The sequence below is a fragment of the Sporothrix schenckii genome (assembly GCF_000961545.1).
Source record: "Sporothrix schenckii 1099-18 chromosome Unknown Cont42, whole genome shotgun sequence".
Taxonomy (NCBI): domain Eukaryota; kingdom Fungi; phylum Ascomycota; class Sordariomycetes; order Ophiostomatales; family Ophiostomataceae; genus Sporothrix; species Sporothrix schenckii.
In genome coordinates, this window is record NW_015971143.1 from 1,195,177 (window position 1) to 1,214,782 (window position 19,606).

Genomic DNA, 19,606 nt, shown 5'->3' on the forward strand with positions numbered 1-19,606 from the left:
ATGCCGGCTGGCCGTTGCCAAGGTAAACGACGCACAATGTTTGTTACGCCCCCCCTCATCGCGGATCATTGCAATGGCCGCATTAATAGTAGATAGATAGAACGGCACCGGCGGGCTTGTTGAACGCAGCGCAGGTTTATTGGCTGGCGTCTGCTACAGGCATCCGCCGTGCCATTGTCGCATTCGCATATGCATAGGAAAACCCTGTCGATAGACTTAATAGTACACAAAAGTCGGACACATTCTGGGCTGTATTACTATGTTATGTGTGACATGCACGTGCACCAACACGACGGAAAACATAAAACACGCAAACCAAACTAAACACTCCATGAAACGGACAAATCGGAATGGAAACCGCTGGTCGGACGCCGCCAACAAATGCTATTGTGCTTTCTTTCTTTTTCTGTTTTGTTTTTTGTTTTCATTTTGTGTGGCACTACCCTCTTGGTATCTTGCTGCCTTTCGTCCTCCTTGTCTACCGGCCCACGCGGATGACGCCGGCGGCAATCAGCTTCTGGATCTTGGTGCGCACGCTGGGGTTGCGCATGTGCTCGTTGAGGGCGGCCGGGTCGCCCTGGGCCTGCTGCAAAATGGCCTGCATGACGGGGTCCTGCATGATGCCCATAATGTCCGGGTCGTTGGCGATGCGCTCGCGGGTCTGCTCCTCGGTCTCGTTGTCGCGGGCGCTGTACATGGCGGCCAGGGCCTTTTGCTGCTGCTGGTCAATCTCGCGGGCGTTGGCGCCGTTGTGGAACTCCTTGTCGACGCGGTCGGCCTCGGCGCAGGCGTCGACGCTGTCCGAGTACTTGCGCATGCCAAAGTAGGTCTGGGCCTTGCGGATGTAGGCGCGGACAAAGGTGGGGTCGTGCTTGATGGCGGCGTCGCAGTCGTCGAGGGCGGACGGCAGCTCGAGCAGCTTGGCGTAGGCGGCGGCGCGGTTGCTGTAGCCGCGCGGGTCGGTGGGCGCGCGCCGGATCATCTCGGTGTAGCACTGGACGGCGCCCGGCCAGTCCGTCTCCTTGAACTTGCGGTTGCCCTCCTCGCGGGCGGCCTCGGCCTTGGCCGGGTCAATGTACGCCTGCTTGGCCTCGTCGATGCGGCGGCGCTCGGCCGCGCGCAGCTTGGCGACGACGTCGGGCGTGCGCTGCTCGCGCAGCGACTTGTTGTAGTTGTCAATGGCCTGGTCGAGCTGGCCCAGGCGCTCGTGGGCGGTGCCGATGCGCGCGTACGACTTAGCCATGGTCTTCCAGTCGGCCAGCAGCGCGCGGCCCTCCTCGACGGCCTGGGTGCAGGCGGCAATGGCGGCCTCGTAGTCGCCCTTTTCGAACTGGGCGGCGCCCAGGTTATTGAGGTACACAATGTCCTTGTGCAGGTCCCAGGCCTTTTGGTAGTGGGCAATGGCGTCGTCAAACTCGCGCTTCTTGTAGCTGGCGGTGCCCAGCGCCTTTTCCTTGTCGGCCTCCTCCTTGGCCGCGCGCTTGGCCTTGGCCTCCTCGTCCTCCTCCTCGGGCGCCTCGGGCTCCTCGACGACCTCCTCGACCTTTTCCTCTGCCTTTGGAGCGGTGGACGAGGCAGCCGCAGCAGCAGCACCACCAGCAGCACCACCAGCAGCACCAGCACTGGCCGTCGGGGCGTCGGCCGCCTCCGGACCGCCCGCGGCACCCGGCATGCCGGCCATGCTCAAGTCCAGGCCCATGGCGACGCCCATGACCTCAATCATGCGCGGGTCGCTGAAGATGTCTTGCACGTTGCTCGGGTTCGCCTGGATGGCCTGCAGGCGCTGCATAAAGGTCGGGTCGCGCAGGTAGGCGGCAGTCTTGGGGTTGGCGGCCAGCTTGCCGAGCAGCGCCGGGTCCTTGAACATGCCGCCCATCTCGTCGGCGGCATTGGATGGGGAGAAGCTGCTGCCGTCGCCGGCCCGGCCGCCGTCGCGCAGCTCGGCGTCCATGGCGCGCTCGACGTTGTCGAGATCGGTCTTCATGCCCTTGTTGTTGGGGTCGAGCTTGAGGCCCTCCTGGTAGGCCTCGTAGGCGCGGACAAGATCGCGCTTGCCGTAGAGCGCACTGCCCAGGCGGCCCCAGCCTTTGGGCCAGTCGGGCTTGAGCTGCGTGGTCTTCTCGGCGTCGGCAAAGGCATGGTCCCAGTCGCGCTTGGAGGCGTAGGCGGCCGAGCGGTTGGAGAAGAGAATGTGGTTCTCCGGGTCGATGGCGATGGCGGCGGTGAAGTGCTCGACGGCCTCGTCAAAGTTCTTGGCGGCAATGGCCTTGTTGCCGAGCGCCTTGAGCTCGTCGGAGGTGGCCATGGCGGGAGGCGAGGATGGGGTGCGTGTGATGGCGGCGGGAGACTGGCGATTGTGGAGGGAGACTGGGTGAGACTGGGTGAGAGAGTTTGGTGATTGTCGAGACGCTGGGATTTAGTTGTGACAAATCGTTCCCGATAACTGACACCGGAGACTGCAACGTTGGGAAGGTACGACTGGGAAAGGTCGGGCTGGGTGACAAGTCGTTGCCGGGAGGCAGGCACAGAATAAATCTGCAGAGGGCAGGCACGAGGCAGCGCGGGTGGGGCAGGAAAGCTTTCTAGGCCTTTCGACGTCGTTCGCCCCACTGGACGCTGATTGGCTGCTGGAGGGGAGCTGCGTGGGAGAGAGTGGGAAGGTAGATGGCAGGACCCACTGTAAATTGGAGAACTGGAGGTTCTGGTATTCTGTACGACACTCAAAGCAGAGAGCGCAATCCGACGATACGACGGCCAGCTAAGCACTGAGGCACTGCAGACGGAAACTATTGGGATGTAGACGAGAGATGGGTGCTCATATGATTGGGACGACTGGGACGCCGCCTACGCTAAGAAAGCTCGGATAAGAGGACACAATGTCGCGCGGACATCAAAATAAACAAAAGAAAGGACGACGACAACGCCTCCTTGTCTCTGGGCCCAGCGTTCGTTGCGGTTGTCGTTCCAGACGATGCTGTTGCAGCCGCGGACGATGGCGTTGTGGAGGAGGCGCATGTGCGTGGCGCCGGTAGCGTGAGGGAAAGGACTACAAGACAAGAAGAGCCAAAGAAACAGCAGCGAACACAGGGCATCGTCAAGTGACGGCTACGGCTCTCAGCCTCGGACAAGTTGATTGCCATAGGCAGGAGACTGCCCTGCTACCTGCTTACAGCTGCACATCGTGTGAGTCTACCTGTCCGCCTCTTCGACATGACCAACGTGGCATGATTTGGCACTTCACCAAAGGGCATCCCATCTTACAATGACACGACTGGCATTCACTTATCTGTTTTGCAAGCCATCATTGTCTTATTCTGCACCGTCTATTTACCTTTTTTTTATCTTTTTCCTCCTCCTATTGTCAACCTGGACTATCGTATGTACAACCTCACCTCACTTTGTTTGACCATCTGCCAACCTACTTTGGCTGCGGAAACTCGTCCAGCGTGACGGCGTCGCCCGTCAGCTCAAACGCCAGCGTGCTCTGCGTCGGCTCGTCCAGCAGCAGCGTGTACTTGCCCGGGTAGAGCACCAGGTTGCCCGCGGCGTCTGTGCGCGCCAGGTTGCCCAGCGACAGCGACAGCGCCGTGGTCGTCGTCTTGCCCGGCGCCACGTTGCGCAGGCGGCGGTAGGCGGCGAGCGTCTTGCGCGGGAACGGCGCCGGCCCGTACTCGCCGGCCAAAAACGCCAGGGCCACAAAGTCCGACGTCGTGTTGCCCGTGTTGGTCACGCTGGCGGCGACGTTGGCAAAGTGGCACAGATCCTTGTGGCGCACGGCCGCCTTGCCGCCCTGCTGCGCGCACCGCGCGACCACGTCGGCAATGCTGAACGTGCTGGTGCCGTTCCCGGCGATGGGCCGCGGGATGGTCGCGTTGCGCGCACGCGCCGCCGACGGCGTCAGCGTCGTCAGCTTGGCCGCAAAGGTGGTGTAGTGCAAGCCGTGGCCGAACGCCAGCACCGCCTTGTCGTACCAGCGGTACGTGCGGCCGGGATTCGACGAGTGCGGCGTGCCGGCGTCCGCCGCCGGCCGCAGCCGCATGTCCGTCATGGGCACGGCGTCGGTGTAGTTGGCTGGGTACTGCGTCACCGGCAGCCGGCCCGCCGGCGCCTTCACGCCGGTCAGCACATCCAGCACCGCGTTGCCGCCGTCCTGGCCCGGGTAGCCGGCCCACACCACGGCACTGACGTTGCTGTTCGTGAGGAGCGGCGTGTCGTCCGTCTGGTCGCCCAGCTGCACAACCACCAGCGGCTTGCCCAGCGCCGCCAGTGCGTTGACCAGGTTGAGCTGCACGCCCGGCAGCGTGATGTCGACGCGGTCCTTCTCCTCCGCGGCAATGCTCTGGTCGGTGCCGCCAAAGTACAGGACAATGTCCGCCTTGGCCGCGGCCGCCAGCGCCGGCCGCGTCCACGAGTCGGGTGCGCCGTGCCACAGGTCGCTGATGGGCGCCCCGTTCGCGCGGCCAAACACGACGGTCGACCAGTTGCGCGCCGCAGCCGCGTCCGCGGGGCTGTGGTAGAACGGCGGTATGCCGCTGTAGCCGCCCAGCATTGTGTGCGTCTGGTCGGCCCAGTGGCCGATCAGGGCCACCGTCTTGTTGGTGTCGACCGCCAGGGGCAGCAGCCCGTCGTTCTTCTTGAGGACGAGCCCGTCAGCGGCCGACTGGTGCGCCAGGGCCCGTGCCGCCGGCGTGTCCACGTCCTTCCAGCCGAGCGCGCGGTACGGTGATGCGTCGGCCGGGTCAAAGTAGCCCACGCGCACCAGGCCCTCGTACAGCCGCGAGAGGGCGCGGTCCAGCACGGCCTCCGACAGCAGCGACTGGTTGTACGCGCCGCGCGCGTCTGTCCCCGTGGCCGACCACGTCTCGCACACCGTGTCCGTGCCGGCCCCATACGCCGCGGCCGCTGCCTCGGCGCCGTTCTTGTCGTACGCGTGCTGGTGGTCAAAGTCGCGCACCGCGTTGCAGTCGCTCGTCACGTAGTTGTTGTCCTCGGTCCAGCCCCAGTGCTCACGCAGAATGTCCGTCATCAGGTACGTGTTGGCGCACGCCGGTGTGCCGTTGACGGCGTTGTACGAGCACATGATGGACCCGACGCGCGAGTCGCGCGCGCACTGCTGGAACGCCGGCAGGTAGTACTCGCTCAGGTCCTGCAGGGATACGATGGCGTCGAAGCCGTAGCGCTCGGTGCCGTTCCAGCGCTCGAGGTCGTACGCGGCGTAGTGCTTGCAGGTGGCAATGATCTTGCGGATGTTGGAGCGTGTGCTGTTTCCGCCGTGGCCGTGATTGCCGGGCCCGCTCGGGTGCGCGTTCGCCGATCCGTTGCCGCCGCCCACGTACGGGCCCTCCAGCCCGCGCAGGAGTGCACGCACGTACCCTTTGATGCGGAACGGGTCCTCGCCGGGCGTCTCGGAGCCGCGGCCCCAGCGCGGGTCCTTGTACGGGTTGATGTTGGGCGTCCAAAAGTCGAGCCCCGACCGGCCGGCGTTGCCGAACGCGCGTGCTTCCGTGCTCACCACCGTCGCGACGCGCTCCACGAGGTCGTCGTCAAACGCTGCCGACAGGGTGATGGGGCCCGCAAACGACGTGGCATGGCTGAAGTCGCTGCTGTTTGTCCCGATGTTAAACTTGACGCCCGGCGACCCGGCCACGCCGTGCAGCGCCTCGCTCCACCACTCGTACGCCGGCAGACCAATTCGGGGTGCGCCGGGACTAGCGTCGAGAAGGTTGTCAAGCTTCTCGTCGACCGTCATGGCCTTCACGAGGGCCGCGGCGCGGGCCGCAGGCGCGGCCTTGGGGTTGCACACCGTGTTGTTGGAGAGGGGCCCATTGGTGCAGTCGGGGAAGGTGTACAGGGCCGCGGCTGGTGAGGCCACACCCGCAAGCAGCAGTGCTGTGAGAGAGGGCATGGTGAGTTTGACAAGGTGAACAGGGTCAACAGTCAAAAGTCAACAGTCAACAGTCAACAGTCAGCGGTCAACAAGTCAACAAGTCAACAAAGTTTGTCGCTACCATTGGTCTTGCAAAAGCCAAGGAAACGTCCTTTCTTGTTCGCCCATCTTGATTTTATATGTGATTGTCTCCAGCATTCAACTGATTACGCCAGTGCGTGCACCAGTTCTCCAGCTGTTTAATTGCGTTCCTGATGAGCGGTAATTGCATTTGGCTGCCGTTCTTATGGGCCATACAGCGGCTAAGTTGCGGGTTGATTGCAAGATGATTGCAAGATGATTGCCAGCTGATTGTAAGCGGGGATATAATCGGCACGCAAATGCCGTCTTCCGAGCGGCTGGAAAAGCCGCTGCCGTCCAGTGTCGTCATTATTATCCAGAGTGTTTTTGTTTTCGGGGAGAAAACCCTCACCGACGCAAAAGCTCCATAATCTCCGCACCCCTCCACCCTCTCCACAGCCGCCACGAACGCCTCGCTACATCCACGCCTTCCTCTCGCCATACCCCATCCCCACCGCTGTCCGCCCTGGCTGGCCCGTCAGAATGCGCGACTTGGTCCGCGGCAAGTACTGTCCGTCGCCCGGCTGGCCGAGCACGCCGCCGTGGTCGCGGTCCCAGACACGGCGGCCGCGGAGGAAGACGTAGCGCGGCCAGTTGCAGACGGCGCGCCCTTCAAAGGGGGTGTAGTCGATGCGGTGGTGGAGTGCCGCGTTGGTGATTGTAAAGGGCGGCGACGTCGCCGGATACCAGACGACAATGTCCGCATCCAGCCCCGGCTGCAGACTCCCCTTCTTGTGCGCCAACCCGTAGAGCTGTGCCGGGTTGGTTGAAGTCAGCGCGACAAACCGCGGCAGCGAAATGTGCACGGGCGCATCCTCGGCCGCTGGCGGCCCGACTTCCGGGTCGTATGTCCGGTCAAAGAGCAGCGGCAGGCGTGTCTCGATGCCGGGCAGGCCGTTGGGCACCACGCGAAAGTCGACGTGGCCCGCCGCCGTGATCCCTCGCTTCTTCCCCTCCGGGTGGTCGTACAGCGCCGGCGCATGGTCCGACGAGACGACCGTGTACGTGCCGTTGGCTAGCTCGGCCCACAGCTGCTCGAGGTCGCGCTTGTCGTGTCGCAGCGGCGGTGCGCATATGTGCTGGGCGCCGTCGATGCCGTCATGACCACCGTCACGATCGTGCGAGTGCAGCTTCTCGCTGGTCAAGTACAGGTAGTGCGGACACGTCTCGGCATGGATGGGCAACAGCCGCGCCTGGGCGGCCCGCACGTGCTCCAGAGCGGCCGGCGCAGACATGTGCACCAGCAGGATGGGTGCGTCGGTCACGGCGGCCAGGCTGATGGCGCGGTACGTTGCCTCGGTCTCGGCAATCTGCGGGCGCGCTACGGCATGGAACTGTGTCTGGGTATGGCCACGTGCGGCCAGCCGCTGCATAATCTGCTCGACCATGTCGTGGTTCTCGGCGTGGATCATGGTGGTGACGCCCAGGGAGCGTGCGGCCAGCATGATGCGGAACAAGTCGCCGTCGCCAAGGTGCAGTGGGGCGTACGTCATGTACAGTTTGACGCTGGTGATGCCGCCCCCATCAGCCCGCGCCAAACGCGGGAGGTCCTCGTCCAGAACCTCGTCGGTCGCGTTGGTGACAATGACGTGGAACCCATAGTCGCAGTAACTGTTGCCGGTGGCCTTGGCATGGTACCGCTCGATACATGGCCCCAAGCGCGTCTCGTCGCGCCGCTGCGACGCAAACGCCAGTACGGTCGTGTTGCCACCGGCAATGGCCGACCGCGAGCCTGTTGTCCACGTGTCGCCGGTGGGCGAGTTGTCCTGTTCAATGTGGGCGTGCGAATCCACCCCACCGGGTGTAATGTAGGCCCCCTCGGCATCAACGATTTCCGTGTCCGGACCCGCGTCGAGACCAAGACCAATGACGGCAATCTTGCCATCCCTGACTCCAATCTCGAGCCCGGCCGGTAAGACTTCGGTGGCCGTAACGATGCGGCCGTTGCGTATGATCAAGTCGAGCATGGTGGGAAGGTGATGGTCGTTAACAAAGAAAATAAGAAAAAAAAAAAGCCGCAAGAACAAGAGGTATAGAGAGAACGAAAAGATGATCAAAATGATAAAACTTAACAATGGCAGGCTATGAAAAGAGTCAAATAAAGTCGTGATCGTAAATAGACTTGAAGCACACGCTAGAAGCAACTCAACAGTAGGAATACAAGACGTCCCTGCACGCCTTATCGCGGAGCCGGCCGCGACGTGGACCCTGCATGGATAACGGGAATGATAGCAGGTATTAACCGCCGCGAAGGACCGGGGATAAAGCTGCGATAAGAAAGCGCCGAGGGCGCACTGAAGTATGCAGTCGCCGCAGACAAAACTAAGACCGAATTGTCAAAGCAAGGACGACTTTGACCAAAACTGGAAAGAGAATGCAACGACAACTCATAGTCGTTGCCGTTTGTCGGTATTTTCGGCACCCTCGTAGCTTTCAGCAGCTGCCTTTCTCTTTGTCGTTGGCGAATCAGGATTCCAGCCTGGGACCTCGGATGTACCATGGTCTTTCTCGCTTTTACCATCCTTTCCATCTTTGCCATCTTTGTCCTCTTTGCCCTCTTTGCCATCAATGCCGTTCTTCCCATCGTTTCCACCTTTGCCGCCTTTTTTGTCCTCGTCGCCCGGAATCCAGGCGCGGTCAAAATCCAGGACCATGACGCGCTGCAGCTCCTTGTTCCAGGCCAAGTTGGGCGACCGGATGTCATCGTGGGCAATGCCGCGCTTGAACAGCGCGTTCTCCGTGTCATACATCAACTGACGCACGGCGTCGTTGTCATGGACGTCCAGCGCCATCTCTGGCGGCACGTACCGGTCCAGCGACACGCCGACCCACGACAGGAGCGCCAGGTGCCACACGCAGGCGCCCGACGGTAGAATGTACGGCCACTCTTCGAGCTCGACCCAGCCGAGGTACACGGGCATCAGCACGCCCTGCAGCGGCTGCGCAACGGGGTGCATGTAGATGGCGGCCTCGTCCTTGAGATACTCCTCGTCGGCGTCCTGGACGCCCTTGGCCACAAAGGTGTACCCGTAGGCGCACAGCGTGACCTTGAACAGCGTGCCAATGGCACCAAACAGCCCGTACTTCATGAGGCACTCAACACCGGCGCTGAGGCTGTCCGTCAGCTGCTCGAGGAGCAGACTGCAGAGTTCCGCGGACGTGATGGGGTGGCAAAGCTGGCTGTCCGGCTGCTGGCCATCGGCCCCGATCCACAGCGACCGTCCTTTTTCGCCCTGCGGTCCCCGCACATGCTCCGGCGTGTTCGGGCAGCGCGGGTCAAGCGGACCGCCGCGGCAGAGACCAAGCAGGCACGCCTGCGTGCAGTAGTTTCTCCGGGGTGGCTCTATACGACCAACACGTAACGGCCGCGATGATCCACTGCCAGGTTGTGCAGAATTGCCGCTCGCAGGAGCACCGCCACCACCACGCGACGACGGCGAAGGCGATGGGGGCTGTTCTGGCGGCATGGCCGCGCCGCCGCCGCCGCCGCCGCCACCACCACCACCCCTTGGCGAACGGACGTTGCTGCGATCTATTGAGTCCCCACCACTGCTGGGCTCTTTTGCGGGCGCGGCAGGCCATCGCGGGAGGCTGTCGAGCAAGGCAGTAGTGGCCGCTGGAGCTCGCATCTCTGCAAGGAGCGCCTCGAGGACCAGCGTGACCATTTGGGCCGCGGGCACATGCATTAGCTCCGCGTCCGGCCGTGTAATGGGCGTCGCCGGTACGGTGTGATCGACAAAATGGTAGAGCAGAGTGTCAGCATTGTCGGGCGACATCATGAGAAACACCGTCGCCTCGCCAGAGGACACGTAGCCGTAGATGGTCCCGCAGGCGACCATGTAGTGGTATGCCTGGCACAGAATCTCAGCAATGGATGTGTCGTTGCCGCTGCTGCCGGCGGCATCAGTAGCGTCGGTGGTGGTGCTGCCGCTGCTACTCGAACGACGCTGCGCACAGTCGTCCATGAACGACGCGGCCGGCGGCACGCCACCCAGGACGTTGCGCAACTCGCTGCCGCGCACTTTGTGTGCAGCCTTGTACTCGCCGGGGAGAATGCTCTCGGACCACGCAGGCAGTTCCTGGCCACCAGGATCGACGCCGGCATCTGCTGCGGGTCGCCGCACGCGCAGACCCCACCGGTCCGGCACCAGAGCCGACGAGCTGTTGAATTTCCGCTTGAGGCGAGACGAACTGCTCTGGCTGTTGCTGGGGCTGCTCGATTCTTCGTCTTGTGCATTGGTGCTGGCAGGACCGCGTTTTTTCCGCCCGAATGTGCCGTGGGCGTTGTTTCCAAAGTGGAATCCGAGCCCCGTGTACCGAGCGTCGGGCGTCCGCCGGAGAAATTCGTGTACAATCTGCATCGACGGTACCTCGAGGTATGCCCGAATAAAGGGCCGGATGTCCTGCTCGTCGCGGCGCTTGCCGGGCGAGAGATTGCGTGCCACCGACTGGGAGTCGTTGTAGGACGGAAAGAGCAGGTCGTCGCCAAAGAGGGCCGTGAGCACGTCAAAGTGCTGCTGGTGCAGCCGGGGAAAATCGGTCCATGGGCGCAGCGCCCGCGGGTACACCTTGCCCGCGACATTGGCGGCTTTCCCGAGTGCTGCTTGATTGCGGTCCGTCTCGACGCGGAGCGTTGGGCGGATTTCCAGGTGGATGTTGTGCAGGTAGTTGAAGTACACCGTGTTGCGATTTTTTGCCGTCTCTTCGTCTGCACGCCGCTGTTCGGCTAGGCGGGCATCTCGTTCAGCCAGGCGGGCGTCGCGTTCAGCCTTGGCAGTTTGTTCCAGCTCTTGAACGCGCGCTCTCTCTCTTTCGGCCTCTTGCTTTGCCTGGGCCAGCTGCTCCTGCAGCTGCTTGATAAGGTCGTTGTCCATATTGTCTAAAGTAAGTGGCCCACCGTCTCGTCAACAATCACGCCCCGATAGGATGGATGATTTGACGGTGGCGCTGTCGTTGACGCAGGGGTGTGTGACGCCGTCCTAATTGCTTGGAGCGCATGGTCGGATTGTAAACAATAGGAGACGGGGAGAAGGGAGAAAGGGAAGAGACAGGAAAGGGACAACGGAAGTGCAGGAAAGGGGGAAGGGTGGAAGGGGGGACAGTGACGGAAAGAGCATTGTGATGTGATATCCAGAAGGAACGATGGACGGGCCAGCCTCGTTAGGCAACTACGGTTTGAGCGAATCAGAAGGCGGCATCCGTGGCAGGCAAAGCTAGCGTGCCACTGCCTTCCAGCCTGCCACCAGTGTTCGGCCGCTATGGCGCTAACTTCTGGTGAAATGTCGCTGCCATCAACATCCTGGGTTCACTTCACGGTCGAGGCAAATTGAATTTCCTTGTGGATCCGAGGCATTGGCATCCTGGGCCGCTTCGACTACGCCTTCTAGTGCCTTACCGACATTGCCTACTCCTCGACTGAACTGCTCTGTATTGGCGATGCTTCCGAGTGCAAGTCCTGTCGTGATGATGCATGGCTTCATTCCCACCAGTAGTACACAGTAATTAATTTCATTCTCGTATAACGTATGACTAGCAATCAACATCGATTTGCAACCACAACCTCAACTCCTTGGAACGACTCCCGGCACCGTCAACTCCCTACACCTTCTCGTTCGGGCCGGCAATCAAAATCTTAATCACCTCGCCCTGCTTGACCTTCTTGAACGCGGCCTCCGCGCTCGTAAACGGCACCGTCTCCGACACCAGCTTGCTCACCGCCACCTTGCCCGACGACACCAGCTCGACGGCCAGCCGGTAGTCGCCCGCACCGTACCGGAAACTGCCCCGGACCGTCACCTCCTTGACGCACAGCGCCACAATCGGGAACGTTATGTCGGGCTTGCCCATGCCGCCCTGCACGTACGTGCCGCCCACGCGCACCACGTGCAGGCTCGCCTGGATGCTGGGCTCGGCGCCCGAGGCGTCAATCACCACGTCGGCGCCGCGGTTGGCCTCCAGCCCGGCCGTCTTGAGAATGTTGGCCGCGTTCTCCTGCGGCGACACGCGCTGGCTCATGTACGTGTGCGTCGCCGCAAACTGCTTGGCAAACTGCAGCTTCGACTCGACAATGTCCACGCTCACGACCGTCGTCGCGCCAAACGCCTTGGCCACGGCGCAGCACAGCAGGCCCACGGGGCCCGCGCCCATGACGACGACCGACTGGCCGGGCTGCACGCGCGCCTGGCGCCCGACAATGTGCACGGCGACGGCCAGCGGCTCAATCAGGGCGCCCTCCTGCAGCGACACGTGCTCGGGCAGCTTGTAGCAAAAGTCCGCGGGCGCCTTCCAGAAGCCGGTGAGGGTGCCGTCGTACGGCGGCGTCGCGGCAAACTTCATGTCCGGGCACAGGTTGTAGTGGCCCTCGAGGCAGCGCACGCACCGCCGGCACGGGTAGCCCGGCTCCAGGGCGACGCGGTCGCCAACCTGGAGGTCGCTGACCTGGTCGCCTGTGGCCACCACCGTGCCGGCCGACTCGTGGCCCAGCACCATCGGGTCCTTGACCACAAAGTCGCCAATGGCACCGTGCTCCCAGTAATGCACGTCCGAGCCGCAGATGCCCGTGTAGTTGACGGCCACGAGCACTTCGTGCGGGTCGGCCACCGACGGCACCGGCCGGTCCTGGTAGGTGACGTCATGCGGCTTGTTGAGGACGAACGAGGAGTTCTGCAAATGTTAGGGCGTGAGCCATGCCATATAGAAATGCATTGAGAACGAGAATGAAATGTCCAACGAAAAAGGACGAAAGGACGTACCGATTTGCCGTCTGTTGCGGAAGCCATTGTGATGGGACGTATTGCGGACGAGGAGGGAGTCGATGGTGATACTTTGGTGAGGAGTCGAAGTGAGGAGAGCTGTGAGAAGGCGTTGAGAAGGAAGAGTAGGAGGAGATAGTAGAAAGGAGAAGCAGTCACGACAGGAAATGATAAAATCGAGGAAGAAAGACAAGAAAGTCGAAAGCCCAGACCTCGACTTTTTTCTCTCGCTCATCTCGCTCTGTCTCTCACGAATCGAGCTAACAGCAGCTATGACAGCTTGTAACGATCACAACCCACTGATCCACTGCATCCACTGCATCCACTGAGCCCACTAAACCCCAATTACCCAGAAGCACGCGCGCACACGCCCGCCGCATGTCGGATGCTGTTAGCGCGGGGGCGACCGTTTCTGGAACACAGGAGACAAGTAAACCCACCCCCCTCCTGGCGCCCATCCCCGCTGTTCTGTTCTTTGCCGCTCTTTTGCATCGCGCATCAAGGTCACATTGACACAGCTTCGTTTTCTGTGGTTTGACCACACGCTTCGTCATTCCTTGCCGTATGCTGTCTGGCTTACTCTTGCGTCTGACGCTCGGCACATCTCCTGCCACATCCCATCCGGTCGCTCCAACAGGTCGCTCCTTTTGCCTGCCCCCTCCCCTAGACCACTGCCGTTTTCAACTACTCCGAAACCCACATTCCATCGCCCTCCGTTCCACCACTCATATCAATAATTCGCCGAGCGTTTTGGCTTTTTGCAGTCGCTTTTCTTGCCTTTTTCTGTACCTGCTTGCCTTCGTCGTCCGTTCCCCTCAGCCTTTCGTCGGTCGACCCTCTTCCCCATTTCTGTAAATAACCGTTTTAGCCGCACCAATCATGAACGTGGCCCCGTTCTTGGGCCTCTTTCTCTTCACTTTTTGGTCTTTTCTTCTCCTTTTTGTTCACCCTTTTCACTTACACGCACCCATGCCACAGTCACTCACCGAAACAACACGACTCACGACGGCACTACTGCACCGATCCAAATCTCGGTCGTCCACGGGACTCGGAAAAAAACAGCGACGTGCATGTGTGCATATGTAACGGTGTGTTGCAGACAGCTGTTGCGGTATACTGCAGGCCATTGAATATATGAGAATCCGGTGCTTGTTGCATGCAGTTGTGTGCAGCTTGTTGGTACCGTTTGTCGTAGTCTAGTGTATTGCATAGCGTCTACCGTCCATGAAGTTGTTTGCGTAACCTTGGCCACCCACATATTCCCCCTCACGAGCTCAATCCCAAGTATCTCGTGGTAAACCGTGTAGACGCCGTCGCGCCCGTCACGCCCAGCTGCACGGTCTCGCCCGGCACAAGGTCCACCAGGTTGTCGTCGAACCGCACCGCGTCCGCCTCGGCGTTGGGCGTGTCCTCGTGCACCTCGACAGCGACGCCCTTGACGGGCACGTCCGAGCGGACGGCGACGGCGACAACCGCGTCGCCCGACGACGTGACCACGTCCACCGTCAAGTCGGGCTTGGCCAGGTGCAGGTACTTGAGCGGCTCCGGCCAGTTGACATACCGAGCAATCTGCTTGGACGATGCTTCCAAGTACGCCGCCACGACCGTCTTCGCCTCGTCGCCCTTGACGCCCGGCACGTCCAGCGCCGCCAGCTCCGTCGACCGGTTCGCCTTCAGCACGATCCCCTCGGCCACCGTGCCCTCGTACGTCAGCTTGCCCGTCTCCACATCCCACGCGCGCACCACGCAGTCGACACCGTCAATGTCGTGGAGGGTCAAGTTGGAGCCCCAGATTTCGATTTGTGTGCGCCGCGCAATGTCGATCCGCGAGTGGCTGTGTCCGCCCGCCCTGCTGTGCGCATGCTCCCTGCGCGTCATGCCCACGGTGACAGGCGCCATCTCCCGCTTCACCGTGAAGTAGGCGTGCTTGGGCCGCAGGTAGTAGTCGCAGATGCTCCAGCTGGTCACGGGCCAGCAGTCGTTGAGCTGCCACACGAGCGCGCCGCCGCAGTACGCACGCCCCGGCCCCTGCCACTGCCGCTTCCACAGCCGGTACGCCGACGCCAGGCACTCGGCCTGCATCAGCTGCGTGCAGTACACAAACTGCTCGAGCGGGTCCGGCGCGTACCGCAGGTTTTCGACAAGGTACAGCGCGATGCGCCGCTCGTGTCCGTCGGCCTTGTTGTGGAAGTCGAGGGTCGCGCTCTGCGGGTAGCGGTCCGCGTCGTCGCGGCCGTTGGGCAGGAACTGGTCAATGGTGCGCACGCTGGGAAACGCCTCCATGCCAAACTCGGACACGAACCGGCCGACGAGCCGGTCAAAGTTTTGGTACTTTTCCTGCGTGCCGTGCCACACGTTCCACTGGTGGATGTCGCCCACCGTCGGGTCGTGCGTGTCCACGCCACCGCCCCACGGGCTGCCGTAGTGGTACGGCGTGCCCGGGATCAGGGCGCGGCACACGTCGGCCAGAATCTTTTCGTAAATGTAGCGCGCGGGGAAGTCCGTCTGGAGCCAGCTCTCGGCGTCCTTGTTGGCGTAGTCGTACGTCAGGCCCTCGCTCTCCTGGTACTGGTAGTCCTCGTTGTTGCCCGCCCAAATGACAATGCTGGGGTGGTGCCGCAGCAGGCGCACGTTGGCCGCCGCCTCGCGCCGGATCGAGTCGCGCAGCGCCGGCCACGCCGGGTAGTTGCCGCAGCCAAACATAAAGTCCTGCCACACGAGCACGCCGAGCTCGTCGCAAGCGTCGTAAAAGGCCTGTTCCTCGTAGATGCCGCCGCCCCACACGCGGATCATGGCCTGGTGGCCGTCCACGGCCAGCTTGACCCAGTCGTGGTAGCGCTGCCCCGAGATGCGCGGCACGAAGTTGTCCGCCGGGATCCAGTCGCTGCCGCCGCAGAAGATGGGCACGTTGTTGACTTCGAAGAAGAAGCTGGTGCCCGGCTGACCCTCCAGTGGCTGCTGCACGAGGCGAGAGCGCCGCAGGCCAATCTTCTTGGTAGCTTTGTCTGCTTCGGTGACCCCGACAAGTAGCGTGGCCCGAACGGTGTAGAGCGGCTGCTTGCCGTAGCGGGCTGGGTACCACAATGCCGGGCTGTTAATCAGGAACGTGGCCGTAGCGATGCCGTCGGGGGTGTCGTCGGTGTTGTCGTTGTCGTCGTCGCTGCTCTTCTCCTTGGCGGCCACGTCGACCGTCTCAGACGCCACAGCCACGCCGTCCAGCGACACGTCGAAGCGCACCCGTGTACCGGCAACCGACCCGGCTTCGACCTCCGCTCGGGCCGCGACCGTCGCCGACCGCAGCGACTCGTCCACCGTCGTGTCAAAGGACAGGTCCGACAGGCGTGCGTCGTACACCTCCACATGGATCGGCCGCCACGGCCCGCACGTCAGCAGCACCGGGCCCCAGTCCCAGCCCCAGTGGTACTGCGACTTGCGGACCGCCAGCCGCGAGTTGTCGCCGTTCCAGCAGCCCCATTTGTGGTCCGGATGCTGCTCCACCAGGTCCCACCCACGGAGGTAGGCGCTGTCAAAGGTGATTACGAGGTCGTTGGGGCCATCGGCACGCACGCTGTCGGTCACGTCCACGCGGTACGGTAAAAACATGTTGTCGCTCTCGAGGATGGTCTTGCCGTTCAGCACCACGGTGGCAAATGTGTCGAGGCCGTCAAAGGCGAGAACTGTCTTGTTCCCTCCGGACGACGACGCAGCCTTGTCCAGGGCGAACGTCGTCTTGTACACCCATGTCGTCTCGCCAATCCACTGCACGAGTTCCTCGTTCTTGCCCACAAACGGGTCCGGGATACGCTCATGCGCTAGCAGGTCGAGGTGCACATTGGTCGGGAACTGGCCCACGGGCAGCCAATGTGTGTCGTCCTGGTCCGCCTGCTTGAACGACCAGCCCTGGTCGACGGGGACAACAACGCGGGGATGGGAGGGAGAGGAAGCCATCGTGGTGGTAGGTCGTGTATGGTGCGCAATGGGTGTTTGCGAGGCCAGGTCAGCCACCGCCGGCAAGGACGTGGTGTACTTCATATATTTGTAGATGTGAGAGCTTTCCCCTCCGAAGCAGCTCGAAAGCAGTACAATGTACGATCCCAAAAAGCGGCCATACAAATCAGCTGATTCTTAACCAAAACCGTCGCCTCGGGGGAGGCGCCACCGAGCGACTGTGTTAGAGCTCAAACGACGGAAGGCGCGGCCGCGCCAGTCGCAACAACAGCAAGCGCGATCAACAAGGCGGGCGTGAGGCGGCATTGGCAGTCGTTGTTCCGGTAGCGGTGGGAAGGTGCATGGGGCGCGATGGCGGTTGCTCTTCCCTGTGTGGGGATGGTGGGGTTCTGGGCAGGAGCTTGGTCTCGTCCTGGTTCTTCGTCGTTGCGGCCCCGTATTTGCTTTGGCTGGTGTTCCTGTCGTGTAAACTTCGGAAGGCAGGCGCGGAGCATCGCTCTCCGCTTCCCACATTAGGCTAAACTAGCGACTGTGCAAAGGCGCGATTTGGTGGGCGCGCCTTTTGGCTACGCATGGATAGACCTTTGATAAGGTATGCGACGATTTTGTGTTAACTTGTGACAAGCTGGGTTGCGATGCTGTGGAATTACTTGAATGTCGGTGGCTGAAGAGTACGGGTCTCAGAGAAGAGGGCGGCCAGGCAGCCGTGCACAACTCTACACAATCCAATGGTTATGATTAATGCCGATACGACAAGTGCTGAGGCAAAGCCGAGCAGGTAGTGTTTAGACAAGTTTTGACAAATAGTGGTATTTCTGAAGGGGAAATCTATGTCCATGAAAACAAAAGAAAAAGACGTAAAGCCGAACCAACGCTGATGCCTTCCACACAGAGAATAAGTGTACACACGAAAAGAAGTGAGAGGATAGGAAAGTATGAGGGCTGCAATGTGGACGAGAAAAGGGGCAAAAAAGACAAATGAAAGAAAACGACTCATGACATCCTTCGCCGTGGCACCGAACGGTATGCTCGGTCGTAGGACGCTCGACACCGCCTACTACAGCGGCATCTGGTGCAGCGGGCGGATGCTGCGCAGTTTCAAGTGCATCGTCTGCGTGTCGTACTTGCGCGTCTTGGGATCCCAGTACGCCGACACCGCAATCATAATGCGCGACGTCGGCGACTGCAGCTCCACGAGCCCGGACACGCCGACGCTGCCGCCCGGTGGCTGTGGCCGCAGCGGCAGCCACGTCTCGGACAGTTTCTGGCGGAACGCACGCCACGAGGCATCGATGCTGGCGCGCACAGACTGGAAGGGGATCATGTCCCGGGCGCGGAGGAGGTCGGACAGCTCGTCCCAGTTGGCGGGCCGCTTCTCTGGCCGACCGGCAGGCTGCGGCCGGCGTAGAGGCGGCGAGTGCGAGTCAAAGCCCGTGCTGGTGAGGGGCCCAGGTGTCGTGCCGGGCGCCGCCTGGCCATTTCCTTTGAGGTCCTTGTCCTCCTTATCGCCCTTGCGGTCCTTGTCGCCCTCCCCGAACCCGTCGCGCTTGGCCCGCGACACATCCCTGTTGATGTCGTCGGATATCCGCTTCAGCTTCTCGGTGAGCCGCGCCATCTCCTCGGGGGGGGGAATCGCAAATTTGGAGCTGGGGCTGGTCTTTGGCTCCTCGCCAAAGCCAAAGAAGCGCGCCACGTTCTGCATGTTCTGGCGGGCCAGTGTTGTCACAAACGACGTCGCCGACAGCGCCACGGGCTCCGGCCACAGCGCCCGCGAGATGCGCATCATGGTGACCGAGTCCACCTCGGCCGTGACGTAGTCCAGGCCGTCGGCCGTCAGCATCAGCCCGTCGCGCGTGATCTTGGGTGGCGGGCGGTAGGGAAAGTCGACGTCGAGCCAGTGCTTGCGCACCGTCATCCCATGGCCGCAGCGATGCCGCAGAACCGGGTTCGCTTCGGCCGCGGCGCGGACCGTCTCGAGCATGTCGTTGCGGATCTTCAAGAGCAGCTCGCGGTCGCGTGCGATGCGGATGTATGTCTGCCACTCGGGGTCCGTGCCCTTGTACGGCCGCGACTCCACGACCTGGAACGTAAAGGGCAGCGGAAAGAATATGGGCTGCGCGTCCTCGTCGTCGATCATGTCGGCAAACGGCGGCAGGACCACACGCGTAAAGTAGGCCGACCAGCACATGTATATGACGCCCGCGCCAATGGCCGCATTCCGCCACCTACGGCCGGACTTGATCCGGACGTAAAATGTGGAGGGCGTTGCTGCTGGCGAGGCGGCAGCGCGCGAGAGGCCGGCAGTCAGTGGTCGTCGGGGCAGCCAGGACGCGAGCGGCGCCCTGGACGCCCATAATGAGCGTAGCATGGTGTGAGATATGCGAGAGTACCGTGGTCCGGTGCGATGTACGTAGAGGAGAGGGCGATCCCGAGATGTGGCCAGCGGCCCGACGCTGTGAGGGTGTCGTCACCAGGCGATTCCGGTGATGATGCGATGCCTTCTGAGACAAGAGACAGTTGGAACGAAAACGGTTGTCGGCAGTTGTCAGGCACCGCCGGCAGTCAGATAAATGAGGGTGGGTATCGATAAAGTATGTTGTCAGGACGTGGGTAGTCGAGCAGAAACGAAAGGAAGATGAAAAAAAAGAGTGTCACGAAGTGTCACGAAATCTGCCTGAGAGCCGCGAGACGACGTCCTTTGCTCCTTCCCGTTGTCGCCGAATGAGCTAAAAATGGCCTTTTCAGGGCAAGAGCGACAACAAAAGTCTCCAGCCCAGGGCTCGCCAGGCTAGGCCTCCACCCCTGTTGGAAGGTCCAGATTCCACTGAGCCACTATCGCCGACGGGCCAGGGCAGTTCACAGAGCCGAATACAGTGGATAAGACCGTACCTACAGGACT

General features: G+C 61.8%; 8 protein-coding genes across 8 annotated transcripts; all 8 read right to left on the reverse strand.

The window, feature by feature from the left end:
• Positions 1-478: 478 nt before the first annotated feature.
• SPSK_01598 (stress-induced-phosphoprotein 1) lies at positions 479-2,305 on the reverse strand (the record flags this gene model as incomplete). Its single annotated transcript, XM_016728507.1, has 1 exon — positions 479-2,305. One exon carries the CDS (start codon positions 2,303-2,305, stop codon positions 479-481), a length of 1,827 nt encoding a protein of 608 aa, XP_016589897.1.
• A 1,113-nt stretch (positions 2,306-3,418) lies between these two features.
• On the reverse strand, positions 3,419-5,905 carry SPSK_01477 (uncharacterized protein; the record flags this gene model as incomplete). Its single annotated transcript, XM_016728389.1, has 1 exon — positions 3,419-5,905. The coding sequence occupies one exon, from the start codon at positions 5,903-5,905 to the stop codon at positions 3,419-3,421; it is 2,487 nt and encodes an 828-aa protein (XP_016589898.1).
• A 518-nt stretch (positions 5,906-6,423) lies between these two features.
• SPSK_01682 (dihydropyrimidinase) lies at positions 6,424-7,974 on the reverse strand (the record flags this gene model as incomplete). The annotated part of the gene is made up of 1 exon (XM_016728589.1): positions 6,424-7,974. The coding sequence occupies one exon, from the start codon at positions 7,972-7,974 to the stop codon at positions 6,424-6,426; it is 1,551 nt and encodes a 516-aa protein (XP_016589899.1).
• Positions 7,975-8,394: 420 nt separating this feature from the next.
• Positions 8,395-10,881, reverse strand: SPSK_01478 (uncharacterized protein; the record flags this gene model as incomplete). The annotated part of the gene is made up of 1 exon (XM_016728390.1): positions 8,395-10,881. The coding sequence occupies one exon, from the start codon at positions 10,879-10,881 to the stop codon at positions 8,395-8,397; it is 2,487 nt and encodes an 828-aa protein (XP_016589900.1).
• Positions 10,882-11,605: 724 nt separating this feature from the next.
• On the reverse strand, positions 11,606-12,786 carry SPSK_01795 (L-iditol 2-dehydrogenase; the record flags this gene model as incomplete). The annotated part of the gene is made up of 2 exons (XM_016728697.1): positions 11,606-12,670; positions 12,760-12,786. The coding sequence occupies 2 exons, from the start codon at positions 12,784-12,786 to the stop codon at positions 11,606-11,608; spliced, it is 1,092 nt and encodes a 363-aa protein (XP_016589901.1).
• Positions 12,787-14,025: 1,239 nt separating this feature from the next.
• SPSK_01456 (beta-mannosidase) lies at positions 14,026-16,707 on the reverse strand (the record flags this gene model as incomplete). Its single annotated transcript, XM_016728369.1, has 1 exon — positions 14,026-16,707. One exon carries the CDS (start codon positions 16,705-16,707, stop codon positions 14,026-14,028), a length of 2,682 nt encoding a protein of 893 aa, XP_016589902.1.
• Positions 16,708-16,937: 230 nt separating this feature from the next.
• Positions 16,938-17,201, reverse strand: SPSK_02091 (uncharacterized protein; the record flags this gene model as incomplete). Its single annotated transcript, XM_016728984.1, has 1 exon — positions 16,938-17,201. One exon carries the CDS (start codon positions 17,199-17,201, stop codon positions 16,938-16,940), a length of 264 nt encoding a protein of 87 aa, XP_016589903.1.
• Positions 17,202-17,764: 563 nt separating this feature from the next.
• Positions 17,765-19,075, reverse strand: SPSK_01756 (uncharacterized protein; the record flags this gene model as incomplete). The annotated part of the gene is made up of 1 exon (XM_016728662.1): positions 17,765-19,075. One exon carries the CDS (start codon positions 19,073-19,075, stop codon positions 17,765-17,767), a length of 1,311 nt encoding a protein of 436 aa, XP_016589904.1.
• Between the last annotated feature and the right edge of the window lie 531 nt (positions 19,076-19,606).